This window comes from Pseudophryne corroboree, chromosome 3, assembly GCF_028390025.1.
Source record: "Pseudophryne corroboree isolate aPseCor3 chromosome 3, aPseCor3.hap2, whole genome shotgun sequence".
Lineage (NCBI taxonomy): Eukaryota > Metazoa > Chordata > Amphibia > Anura > Myobatrachidae > Pseudophryne > Pseudophryne corroboree.
This window is the reverse complement of record NC_086446.1, coordinates 585,042,837-585,057,244: the sequence shown is the minus strand read 5'-3', so window position 1 is coordinate 585,057,244 and position 14,408 is coordinate 585,042,837. Positions and strand designations below refer to the sequence as shown.

Genomic DNA, 14,408 nt, shown 5'->3' with positions numbered 1-14,408 from the left:
ACTGCCGTCTTGTCGGAAAGACGGCAGTTTCCAACTTTTTTAGGTCGGAAACTGTTTCGACCTATTCAACTGGGCTGCCGTTTTTCCGACAAGCGTCGGAATAGCCGCGGATCCACGTGTTTTGTCAGAATCGCGGCCAAATCAATCAGGTTTTAGCCCCATTTCCGACAATGTCAATCCGACTTTAAAAAAAGTCGGATTGGTATTGTCGGGAAAGGCCAAATCATTGAATACTAAAATGTCGGATTCTTTCCATTGGAAAGGATCCGACATCAATTGAATATACCTGTATAGCGCTAAGTGTGTATGCACCTGTATTCCATTCCCTGGTAAATTGAGCAGGATTCTTCCATGTCCAAATGTTCTTTGGAAACATTATATAGACATGTCAGCTTTGGTTTATCCTACAACTAGAAGCAACTTTGCTTCACAGCAAGTACTGATTATTTATTACCACCAGCTATTTATATACTGCCTACCATTGGCGTTTCTATAATGGGTGCAATGTGTGCGTTGCACATGGGGCCCTGGGTCAAGGGGGGGCCACGGTGCGCACATGTTTTCTAATACCTTTCTGGAGTCCTGTGTCGTGCGCTGCAGCCGATGCAAAAATCACACCCAAAATGGCCGCTGAGCATGCGCAGTAGTAAAATTGGTCTCTGGAACATGGCAGGCATCATGTCTCCCGAGACGCGCGCATGCGCAGTAGACTCTGGCACAAGGGAAGATAATGCTTTTTGTTTCTCAGGTGTGGTTATTCCCAAACTTGAGGTTCCAGGTAAATGGCTACTAGGATACCCTACTAATGGTTAATTTAGTTACTGCACATCTTGTGACCACTGAACTAGTGCACAGAGAAGGAAATGTCCTGATATTCCTATGTTCAGCCACTAACGAGGAATTTATTTGATGGAGTTTTCTTGGCTTCTAATAATTTCTTTGTTACAACCAACAAAAATAGTCATCAATCGCCCCTACAAATAATATCTACAGTGATCTTGAAGATGTTCACACAAGTACAAAGCTTACAGGAGTAAGAGGAAACAAAGGGTAACCATGAGTCGAGCTTGAAACAAACTATATTACATTCTTCAGTTTGTGTTCAGCTTGCATCTCTACATCCCTGTAATGTCTATGGATTCTCAACTCTCAGAGTGTACTCTTTGTGGTCTGCACCATCCAGGTGTTTCAAGGGTCTTGTCCTGCTGTTCAGGGTGTAGGTAAGATGTGTCAAGCCAAATAGTGGGTACAGTCAAATGTGTCCCAATTTATTTGATTACTATTCTACATATTGGCAGTTATAAATCTGTAATATTTTTTGGTTTACATTACTATCACAATAACTGTACAGTGAATACAGTACAATTGCATTATTTCCCAAACTGCTGAACTATACTTTTGTTTTTTTAATGGTTGTAAACTACGATGAAAAATGTTAAACTTACTAAGACGTATTCAGCAAAACTTTTTTATTTCTCCCCTGCACATCTACATAGATAAGTGCAGAGGGGGAATTATGCACAAGCCCCTTATAATCCTGATAGAAGCTGATGTATTGTTATTGACCATCGGGGTGACCCGGCAATGCACTGTAGCAGCCGCACACAAACTTCAGTTCTGCCCTTCTTTGTAGGCTTAATATACTGTATGTACTATTTGTAATATGTGCACACAATACAAAGATTTTGGTGAACAGTTAATTTGGCATCCCCTGCCATGAACTAGAATGTGCTCCTAAACCACCATGTACTTGAAAATGTTCAAGCAAAGCACAGACACAGATTTTTTTCTATACGATGTGTGTTCCCAACTGCAGTGGTGGCTGCCGATCCCCAGGGTAACCAGCCAGCACATATATTACATACAACACAACATGTATGTTTATATGTGCTGGGCTTGATTCAGAGATGGACGCAGAAGCACAGCAGCTGTGTTTTAGTATGCAGCAGCTGTGCTAAAATATGCTAATGCTGCAGGAGGCATTATATTCACACTGCCGGTGCCAGCGAAGCTGTGTCTTAGGATGTAGCCACTGGCCTCGGTACAACCAGAAAATTGTGACAACCCCCCCCCCATCTATCTTCTGGAAAGCTGGCCACGTCCGCCCCTTTCACACCCCCTAAGTGGATGAAACATGTCAATCATGCTGCGGCTTAGGGGGCACTGCAACTGTTACGTACATAGGAGATGTATGTAAATAAACCATTGGGTTTGTGTATATCTCTTAATCGGGCCCTCTGTGTACTATAGCACTGTATGTAACTCAAGTAAAGTAAGGGTGGGCAAACATGCGTCTGTGCAAAACTATTCTTAATAAGCCATATTTCCAATTACACCATTCAAATGGAGTATTTTTTGTGAGTACTTGTCCCCTGGTATAAGATACGTGGATAATGGTGATCATCAGCACGGTTCTTTGCAATGTTAAAAAAAAAAAAAAATATTTATAGTAAAGCATAGCCCTCCACATAAAACCAGCACTCAATGGAATCCAATTATCCTCGTACATCTTAAGGCACTGTATGCAGCACTTATGGTACCGCTGGAGTCGCAGAACTTTGTTTGCAGCCCCACAGGCAGTGAGTCCGGCACTAGAAGGGGCTGCAAAGAAGGGCGAGGCTAGGTGCCATTGTTGGAGTTTACACACCGTCGCAATAGCAACTCACAAGCCCCATGAGCTCCCCCCCCCCCCCCCCCCCCCATAGTCTGCTCTGGTCACAACTAATGAGAATAGGGGAAGCAACAACAGTAAGAGATCACCCCTGCAAAACGTATGACATGCTAGACTGCCGAAGTGACAAGGAACCCGTAGCATGGGGCGGGCACTTTGGTATACACTACAGGGACCATTCTGGTGACCAGCATTCGCTACAGGGACCATTTTAGTGACCGGTATACACTACAGGGACCATTCTAGTGACCAGCATTCGCTACAGGGACCATTCTAGTGACTAGCATTCGCTACAGGGACCATTCTAGTGACCAGTATACACTACATGGACCATTCTGGTGACCAGCATTCGCTACAGGGACCATTCTAGTGACCGGTATACACTACAGGGACCATTCTAAGGCCAGTATTCACTACAGGGACCATTCTAGTGACCGGTATACACTACAGGGACCATTCTAAGGCCAGTATTCACTACAGGGGCCATTCTAGTGACCGGTATACACTACAGGGACCATTCTAAGGCCAGTATCCACTACAGGGACCATTCTAGTGAGGTAATGCACTACAGGAACCATTCTAGTTACCAGTATTCCACTACAGTAACTATTCCAGTGACCGGTATTCACTACAGGGACCATTCTATTGACAGGTATTACAATACAGACTCATACTAGTGACCGGTATTCCACTACAGGGACCATTCTAGTGACCAGTATTATACTACAGGAACCATTCTAGTGACCAGTATACACTATAGGGACCATTCTAGTGACACTACAGGGACCATTATAAGGCCAGTATTCACTGCAGGGACCATTCTAGTGACAGGTATTACACTACGGGGACCATTCTAGTGACAGGTATTACACTACAGGAACCATTCTAGTGACCAGTATACACTATAGGAACCATTGTAGTGACCGATATACACTACAGAGACCATTCTAGTGACCAATATACACTACAGAGTCCATTCTAGTGACTGATATACATTACACGGACCCTTCTAGTGACCAGTATACACTACAGGGACCTTTCTATAATAAATCAGAAAAAGTATTATTATTAAATGTAGTTAGTCGCACTATATGTAAACAACAACAACAACCCATGATACTATCCTCCAGTTTGACAATTAGGAACATTAGTAAAATAATTGTTACATTTTGTACACGGGGCAGTGAGGATTAACTTCTCTTGGCAGTGTATACATTTCTGCATCTGGGCCCCCCTGCCCAGTGAGCTCTTCTCCACTTACTACTGTGAGGATAAAAGAGAACACGAGAGAGAGTATAGAAGAGGAACATCTAGAAAGATCACCTCTCCTGAGTCCCGACTACCCTGCATGCTTGACTTGGCTTCTGCACTTCTTATCACTGCAGCAGCTGCAGTCAGAAGTCTGTAAAGTCTCCAGTTCAGTCCGCCAATCCATCTCTGTCTCTCCTCAGTGAGGCTCTGCCTCTCCTCAGTGATGCTAGGACCAGGTGGAGGTGTGGTCCCTGCAAACCAGGCAGCTTCTACTGCTGTAGCAAACTGTGTAACCCTTTGTGCAGAATGAGGACTGTGTGCAGGCAGCAGAGGGCAGCTGAGTGGACTCAGCTCTGGCCAGATGGGCCCCTGAGTAAAGGGTGCCCTGGGGTACTCACCCCCTGTGCCCCCCCCCCCCCCTCCCCCCACTCTTAATACAGCTCTGCTGCAGTAGCTTTAACCAAGCAAGGCTATAAACCCAGGCACAATTTTCACTTTGGGCTAGTGGCATATGCTGCAAATTTGATTTATTTAGATTTTTTATACATATTTTATACACCAGTTTAAAGCATATCTTGATGCAACAGCTTTATACTATACTATTTTAAATTGCATATATCTTAAGATACGTGCCACTCAAAATAACCAAAAAAGCGTAAATTTTGACATTCTATTAGATTGTAACAGAAAATAACTAAAACTCTGTCAAATATAGAGAATAAAAATACATTTTAATTTCTGTGTTACAGCAAACCGGGAAACTGCTTTTGTCCATGCCATAAGCTCAGCTGGAGTAATGTACACACTGACACGGAACTGCAGCCTGGGAGACTTCGATAATTGTGGTTGTGATGACTCCAGAAATGGACAACTTGGTAAGAAATGGGAAAGGGCTTTTTAGATCTTGTAATAGGGAACATTGATCTTTATTGAGAAATACATAGTCCTTCATAATGAACACTGGATGGACTATTACTCTAAAAATATATATATCAACTAGGTGCTTTCAACAAGTGGTGGAACTTGTGAGTCAGCTTTGAACATAGCAGTAGAGTACCAATATGTTTTTTGGACTTCATGAGAAAATATAGGATCAAACCTCAGCTAACCATGTTGTATACGTCAGGAGAAAACTGTGCAAATCAAACTATAACACAAACAAAAGGAATGCTCTGCGCTCCAAAAATCACTTAAAATCAATTGATTAATTAATTAAATGCAGTCTAGCATGGAGAATAATTGACTCAATGAGGCTTGACCTTTTAAAAAGAAAATATTTTATCAAACAGTTAAATACCACATAGACACATAAACCAAACAATACATAGAAGATTAGCAGTTTAAAAATTCAGAGGTTACTACCTCTAATATATGTAAGCAGAAACACTGTATCTATAATTGTAAACGTGCTGTTACAAAAGTATACAATATATCTAAAGTGCAAAAATGGTTATCTTGAGAGAGAAGCTCTCTAGCAAAGAATGTCAATTGATTCTATCACTGGCGTCCCAGTGTAAAATCATATGGACTGTCCACAGAAGGCTCCGCATTAGCTAATAAAAAAGTTATTAGAGGCAAAAACAATAATAATTACCCCCGTGCTGGTTCCTGGAGTTTATCACAGGGTCCTGTGTGCAAATGCACGAGGTAGAGATGAAGATTTTTGGTTGATGCCTCAGTAATAATTGGAAAGCAAACTTGCTAGAATGCTCTGACCTCTGTTAGAGAAGCCGTCAATTGATCATAAGATGGTGTTATAATAGGAACTTCCCCACAAGGGACGTAATTTATTCAGCTGATGGTAGCAGTATGGAAAAGCACATCCACTGATGGCTGGTGTTATAGTGGTCTCACTGCGGAGATCCGTTCATATCCATAGCCGCAGCAGTTTCCAAATAACAAAATGCCGTGAGTAGCTGAAATAACTTTTTACCTCACAGCGGAGGTGCGGTGCGGTTCCTAGAGGTTACTTGGCTGTAGTATGTACACCGAACGGGGTGTCGGGAGCCGAGATGGTAAAGAGCCTGTCTGCCAAATAACGGGTGTCCAATGATGAACTCGTAGAAAAGGGGCGTCAACGCGTTTCGTCTCCTAGCAACGGAGACTTCCTCAAGACGAGTATCAAACTATAGTGGAAAGAACCCGTGCAATGCTGAATGATGCCGGACTTGAAAATATTTTTTTTTGGCTGGGACATATCAAACGATGGTTTATCTAAAGAACAATTCACCCACTGTTGGGAAATACTGATTGAAATGCAGACAGGTAAGAAACCTGACATAAGTCACTTAAGAGTGTTTGGTTGCACAGCTTATGTACATATTCAAAAGGAAAGGAGATGCAAGTTGGACTACAATTCACAAGACTGTATACAATATTGTCTTGAGAGCAAGTGATATAGCCTTTGGGGCTTTGCTAACATAAAATTGTTGAATCATGGAGATATTTCATAAGACAAACTGTGAAGTGCATGAAAAAATAAGAATTTACTCACCGGTAATTCTATTTCTCGTAGTCCGTAGTGGATGCTGGGTACTCCGTAAGGACCATGGGGTATAGACGGGCTCCGCAGAAGACTGGGCACTCTTAAAAGAAAGATTAGGTACTATATCTGGTGTGCACTGGCTCCTCCCTCTATGCCCCTCCTCCAGACCTCAGTTAGGGAAACTGTGCCCGGAAGAGCTGACATTACTAGGAAAGGATTTGGAATCCAGGGTAAGACTCATACCAGCCACACCAATCACACCATACAACTCGTGATAACTATACCCAGTTAACAGTATGAACAATAACTGAGCCTCTCTCAACAGATGGCTCATACAATAACCCTTTAGTTAAGCAATAACTATATACATGTATTGCAGAGAGTCCGCAGTTGGGACGGGCTCCCAGCATCCACTACGGACTACGAGAAATAGAATTACCGGTGAGTAAATTCTTATTTTCTCTGACGTCCTAGTGGATGCTGGGTACTCCATATGGACCATGGGGATTATACCAAAGCTCCCAAATGGGCGGGAGAGTGCGGATGACTCTGCAGCACCGAATGAGCAAACTCAAGGTCCTCCTCAGCCAGGGTATCAAACTTGTAGAATTTTGCAAACGTGTTTGATCCCGACCAGGCAGCAGCTCGGCAAAGTTGTAAAGCCGAGACCCCTCGGGCAGCCGCCCAAGAAGAGCCCACCTTCCTTGTGGAATGGGCTATGACTGATTTAGGATGCGGCAGTCCAGCCGCAGAATGTGCAAGCTGAATCGTGCTACAGATCCAGCGAGCAATAGTCTGCTTTGAAGCAGGAGCACCCAGCTTGTTGGGTGCATGCAGGATAAATAGCGAGTCAGTTTTTCAGACTCTAGCCGTCCTGGAAACATAAAAGTTTCAGGGCCCGGACTACGTCCAGCAACTTGGAATCCTCCAAGTCCCTAGTAGCCGCAGGCACCACAATAGGTTGGTTCAAATGAAACGATGATACCACCTTAGGGAGAAATTGGGGACGAGTCCTCCATTCTGCCCTTTCCATATGGAAGATCAGATATGGGCTTTTACATGACAAAGCCGCCAATTCTGACACACGCCTGGTCCAAGCTAAGGCCAAAAGCATGATGTCACAACTGAGGGCCTGAGCTGACGGCAGGCAGCCTCAGTTGTAGGGGCTGAGGTGTAGTGGAACCTGGGAGGTTGTATCAGACCCCTAGACATGTAAGTTACACGTAGAAGAATTGCCCGAAGGCGTGACCACGACAACCAGAATAAAAGTCAATGATGTTTATTATGACATACTCCGTATCACAGCAGCAATAAAAGGAAAACATAAAATCAGCAGTGAAATAATACAGTTCCTGGGTACTACCAGGGTGGCAAGGGCCACAGGGCTCTGGTAGTATGAGACAGTTCTTATTATCTTCTAGTTGGAAAGTCCTTACCAGGCCCGACTGTAGCAATGGAGATAGCCCAGGATCGTACCAGCTGGTGTTCCAGGAAAAGCTGGGCTGCTGTGGGTAAAATGGCTGCTGTGGGTACTGGCTGGAACCAGACTGATGTTAGCACGGAGTGGATTGCTGGATGGAACCAGCCAAATAATAAATGAAGCTTGAGAGCGATGAAATATGATGGATATATGGAGCTTGAGAGCGGTGAAATAATAGTACCGGTGGTGAGAGGTAATCTGCAGAAATGATACCGGCACTTTAAGAAAAGCTGAACTCTGCTGGAAGCTAGGCTGGAAGCAGGTAATTCTGTAACTGGAAACAGATGAGTCCCAGAGGACTGGAGAGTCAGGCTGCACCGCAGATGGTAAACTGGAGCGGGTCTCTTTAGTGGAAGTTTGGAGATGGTAACTGGAACCTGGAAAACAACCACAGGAGAGAGAGACAAACTGGAACTAGGTTTGACAACCAAAGCACTGACGCCTTCCTTGCTCAGTCACAGAATACTTATACCTGCAGCAAGGAAGGGATTGGCTAGGCAATTATGCAGATTACAATGCAAACAACGGATTGGAGGAATTTGAGCAGGTGACAGAATCCAACATGGCTGCGCCCATGCAGACACTTGGAGGGAAGATTGGTTTGTAATCCATGTGGGAACTTAGACAGTAATGGCGGCGCCGGCCACAGTAAACAGGAGACGCCAGACTGATGAGTACACATTTGAACCACGCGGGCAACAGCGGAGGCCGCGGCTGACGTAAGCGCCATTCTGACATCCTGCATGCAGAAACTCAGGGACGGCGGCGGAGGCCGCGGGAGACGCCATTCAAGATGCAACATGGCGCCGCTGTGACAGCGTCTCAGAGTGACAGGAGAGAAGGCAGGAATGTGGACATCAGTATAACAGATGAGATCCGGTCTTGGAGCGCTGAGCCAGCCTTAGGAGGCATCTGAAAGGTAGGTAATGGCGTCCAGATACCCGGATCGTGACAGCACCCCCTCCTTTAGGAGTGGCCCCAGGACACTTCTTTGGCTTTTGAGGAAACTTGGAGTGGAAATTCCGGACCAAGGCAGGAGCATGGACATCAGAAGCATTGGTCCATGAGCGTTCCTCAGGGCCGTAACCCTTCCAGTCAATAAGATACTGTAATTGACCATAACGGTGACGTGAGTCCAGAATCTTGGCCACTTCATACTCAACGCCTCGTTGAGTTTGGACTTTCGGAGCTGGAGGAAGTGTAGAATGAAACCGATTCAGGATCAGCGGTTTCAACAGGGAAACATGGAATGTCCTGGGTATTTTTAAGAAGGGAGGTAACTGGAGTCTGTAAGCAACAGGATTGATGACTTGTTCAATTTTGAAAGGACCGATGTAGCGAGGTGCAAACTTCATGCTGGGAACTCTTAACCTCAAATTCTTCGTGGATAACCACACCCGATCACCCACCTTGAGAGCAGGAACCGCTCTACGCTTCTTATCCGCAAACTTCTTGTACCTGAACGATGCTTTGAGCAGAGCCGCACGTACATTCGTCCAGTTGCTTGCAAACTGACGTAAAGTGATATCCACTGCTGGAACAGAAGTTGCTGGAAGCGGTTGGAATTCAGGAACTTTAGGGTGGAATCCATAGTTAGTGAAGAATGGTGTTGAAGAAGATGAGGAATGATATTGGTTGTTATGACAAAACTCGGCCCAGGGAAGTAGTTGAACCCAGTCATCTTGAGAGGAAGACACATAGATACGGAGGAAGGCCTCCAAGTCCTGATTCACCCTCTCAGTTTGACCATTGGTCTGATGATGGTAAGCCGTGGAAAACTTTAGTTTGACTTGGAGGACTTGACATAAACTTCGCCAGAATTTGGCTGTGAATTGGACTCCTCGATCTGAGATAATTTCTTCAGGAAGACCGTGGAGTCGGAAGATCTCTTGTATGAACACTTGGGCCAGCTTGGAAGCTGACGGAAGACCGGTAAGAGGAATGAAGTGTGCCATCTTGGTGAACCGGTCAACTACCACCCAGATGGTATTGAACTTGTTGCACATAGGTAAGTCTGTAACGAAATCCATCGACAAATGGGTCCATGGTCGATGAGGAACGGATAGTGGAACCAGTTGCCCTGCAGGCGACTGGCGGGATACTTTGTGTTGGGCACACTTTGGGCAAGATGTAATAAACTCCATGACGTCCTTTTTCAGAGTTGGCCACCAATAGGACCTAGAGATAAACTCCAGGGTTTTTTGGATACCTGTATGTCCGGCAAAACGGGAAGCATGGGCCCAATGCATGAGCTTCTTCCTTAGCACCGGCTTCACAAAACTTTTCCCTGGTGGGGGCGTAGAGTCCATCCCTACCGTGGAGAATGCCAATAAATTAATAATAGGAAGCTTGTCTGAAGACTCTGACTCATTTTCTTGCTCCCATGAGCGGGAAAGGGCATCTGCCTTGCGATTCTGAGAGCCCGGACAGAACTGGAGTTTAAAGTCGAACCTGGAAAAGAAAAGTGCCCATCTGGCCTGACGAGGGTTGAGACATTGTGCGCTTTTCAGATATAAAAGATTCTTGTGGTCAGTAAGTATAGTGATTGAATGAGAAGCTCCCTCCAACAGATATCTCCACTCCTCTAGAGCGAGCTTGATGGCTAGCAACTCCTGGTCACCAATGGCATAGTTGCGCTCAGCTGGGGAGAACTTCCGGGGGAAGAAACTGCAAGGATGTAGATGGCCATCTTTAGCCCTCTGAGATAACACCGTTCCTACTCCAACGGAGGAGGCATCCACCTCTAAGATGAAAGGAGAGTCGATATCGGGCTGTTTCAAAACTGGTGCAGAGATGAACCATTGTTTTAGGAGATGAAAAGCTTGCGTAGCTTCTTCAGACCACTTGGACGGGTTAGCACCCTTCTTGGTTAATGTAGTGATAGGTGCCACAATGGTGGAAAAGTCTCGTATAAACTTTCTGTAATAATTGGCGAACCCTAAGAACCTCTGGACCCCTTTGAGGGTTAAGGGTATCGGCCAATTCTGGATTGCTTGTAGTTTCTCAGGATCCATCTCTAGTCCGGAACCGGACACAATGTAACCTAGAAACGGAATGAATTTGACTTCAAAGACACATTTCTCTAATTTGCAATAGAGATGATTGACACGGAGACGGGACAGAACCTCCTTTACCCAGAAACGATGTTCCTCTAGATTATTGGCAAAGATGAGGATATCATCTAGATAGACCACGACATGGCGGTATAAGATGCCTCTGAAGATCTCATTCACGAAATGCTGGAAGACAGCTGGAGCGTTGCTCAATCCGAAGGGCATGACGAGGTACTCATAAGGTCCGTCACGGGTGTTAAAGGCGGTCTTCCACTCGTCACCCTCACGGATCCGGATGAGATTGTATGCACCTCTCAAGTCCAGCTTTGTGAAGATGGTTGCTCCGCTAACTCTATCAAAGAGCTCAGTAATCAGGGGTAAAGGATAGCGGTTCTTGATGGTAATGTCGTTCAAACCTCTGTAGTCGATGCACGGCCGCAGACCACCATCTTTTTTCTTTACGAAAAAGAAGCCTGCGCCGGCTGGAGAAGAGGAAGGTCGGATGAACCCCTTCGCTAGGTTCTCTTTAATGTATTCCTCCATGGAATGCGTCTCAGGCAGAGACAACGGATAAGTTCGGCCTCGAGGTGGAACCTTCCCTGGAACGAGATCAATCGGACAGTCCCATTCTCTATGAGGAGGAAGGATATCAGCAGAAGCTTTACTGAACACATCCGTGAAATCTTGATATGGAGGAGGTGGAACATCAGACGACCTGGAGGAGGAAGAACAAACAGGCAATACTTTAAACAAACATGTCTCAGCACAGGAGGGACCCCATGCCAGAATTTGCGTAGTCGTCCAGTCAATTGATGGATTGTGGAGACGGAGCCATGGAAGGCCCAGAACCACTGGATGTGTGGCTCTTGGAATCACTAGAAAAGAGATAAATTCAGAATGAAGAACTCCCACTCTCAGACGAACTGGTAGAGTCCTTAGAGAAATAACTGCGTCGAAAATCTTGCTGCCATCCACGGCAGTTAAGGAGATGGACGAAGGAAGTCTCTCGGTGGGTAACGACCACCGTTTAACATAGGCTTCAGTTATGAAATTCCCAGCTGCTCCGGAATCAAGGAGGGCAATGACGTTCCTGTAACGTTGAGCAATTTGGAGCGAGACTGGGAGATTACAATCATGAGGAGATGGAGAGGAGATCATTACTCCTAGCCGGCCCTCTCCTTGGCGAGCTAGGATCTGGAGTCCTGGACGTTTGGGACAGGCATTGATGGTGTGAGACGGAGCTGCACAGTAAAGACAAAGAGACTCAGAGAGACATCTTCGGCGCTCAGCAGGAGTTAGACGGGAACGACCAATTTGCATGGGCTCATCTTTGGATGGTGACAGTTGGCGAGGAGGAGGAGCAGAAGACTTTGGAGCAGATGATCTTCCACGCTCAGTTGCTCTTTCTCTGAAATGTAAATCAACTTTCGTGCAGAGTGAGATTAGCTCATCTAACTTAGAAGGCAAGTCTCTGGTAGCTAACTCATCCTTAAAACGCTCTGATAAGCCATGCCAGAATGCAGCATACAGGGCCTCGTCGTTCCATGCCAGTTCGGATGCCAGGATCTGGAACTGTATAAGATACTGTCCTACAGTATGCGATCCCTGGCGTAGACGGAGAATCTCAGATGAAGCTGAAGTTACCTGGCCTGGCTCGTCGAAGATACGCCTGAATGTTGACACAAAATCAGAATAGGAGGACAGCAGGGTATCAGATCTCTCCCATAACGGTGATGCCCAGTCAAGGGCTGAGCCACTGAGAAGAGAAATAATGTAGGCAATTTTGGTTCGGTCACTGGGAAAATTGCCAGGTTGTAGCTCAAAATTAATTTCACACTGGTTGAGAAATCCCCTGCAGAATCTTGGAGATCCGTCAAATTTTGCTGGTGTTGGAAGATGAAGACGTGGAGCAGAAATGGGTAAGGTGGGTGGTGTTACAGCTGGAGTCACTGTGGGTGACGCACCGGACGCGTCCGATCCACGGAGGGTTGTCTGAATCCCATCCAGCCGAGTAGAGAGATCCTGGAGACAGCGGATGATGTGGCCCTGTGCAGCCTCCTGATGTTCAAGTCGGGCTGCCAGTTCTTGCATCGGCCTGGCCGCTTGATCCTGGTCTCCGGCTGGATTCATATGGTCAGTGCTTACTGTCACAACTGAGGGCCTGAGCTGACGGGAGGCAGCCTCAGTTGTAGGGGCTGAGGTGTAGTGGAACCTGGGAGGTTGTATCAGACCCCTAGACATGTAAGTTACACGTAGAAGAATTGCCCGAAGGCGTGACCACGACAACCAGAATAAAAGTCAATGATGTTTATTATGACATACTCCGTATCACAGCAGCAATAAAAGGAAAACATAAAATCAGCAGTGAAATAATACAGTTCCTGGGTACTACAGGGTGGCAAGGGCCACAGGGCTCTGGTAGTATGAGACAGTTCTTATTATCTTCTAGTTGGAAAGTCCTTACCAGGCCCGACTGTAGCAATGGAGATAGCCCAGGATCGTACCAGCTGGTGTTCCAGGAAAAGCTGGGCTGCTGTGGGTAAAATGGCTGCTGTGGGTACTGGCTGGAACCAGACTGATGTTAGCACGGAGTGGATTGCTGGATGGAACCAGCCAAATAATAAATGAAGCTTGAGAGCGATGAAATATGATGGATATATGGAGCTTGAGAGCGGTGAAATAATAGTACCGGTGGTGAGAGGTTTAAGAAAAGCTGAACTCTGCTGGAAGCTAGGCTGGAAGCAGGTAATTCTGTAACTGGAAACAGATGAGTCCCAGAGGACTGGAGAGTCAGGCTGCACCGCAGATGGTAAACTGGAGCGGGTCTCTTTAGTGGAAGTTTGGAGATGGTAACTGGAACCTGGAAAACAACCACAGGAGAGAGAGACAAACTGGAACTAGGTTTGACAACCAAAGCACTGACGCCTTCCTTGCTCAGGCACAGAATACTTATACCTGCAGCAAGGAAGGGATTGGCTAGGCAATTATGCAGATTACAATGCAAACAACGGATTGGAGGAATTTGAGCAGGTGACAGAATCCAACATGGCTGCGCCCATGCAGACACTTGGAGGGAAGATTGGTTTGTAATCCATGTGGGAACTTAGACAGTAATGGCGGCGCCGGCCACAGTAAACAGGAGACGCCAGACTGATGAGTACACATTTGAACCACGCGGGCAACAGCGGAGGCCGCGGCTGACGTAAGCGCCATTCTGACATCCTGCATGCAGAAACTCAGGTACGGCGGCGGAGGCCGCGGGAGACGCCATTCAAGATGTAACATGGCGCCGCTGTGACAGCGTCTCAGAGTGACAGGAGAGGAGGCAGGAATGTGGAAATCAGTATAACAGATGAGATCCGGTCCTGGAGCGCTGAGCCAGCCTTAGGAGGCATCTGAAAGGTAAGTAATGGCGTCCAGATACCCGGATCGTGACACATGACCACTTTCCACGTGAGATATTTTAGC

The 14,408-nt window shown here is 46.1% G+C and overlaps 1 protein-coding gene across 2 annotated transcripts in view; it reads left to right on the top strand.

Annotated features, from left to right (window-relative positions):
• WNT8B (Wnt family member 8B) overlaps window positions 1-14,408 on the top strand; it is an 85,539-nt gene that overhangs the window by 37,968 nt on the left and 33,163 nt on the right. For both annotated transcript variants that reach the window (XM_063961432.1, XM_063961431.1), the window contains one exon: window positions 4,672-4,797. In XM_063961432.1, the coding sequence (XP_063817502.1) occupies window positions 4,672-4,797 (126 nt within the window). The remainder of the gene's footprint in view (window positions 1-4,671; window positions 4,798-14,408) is intronic.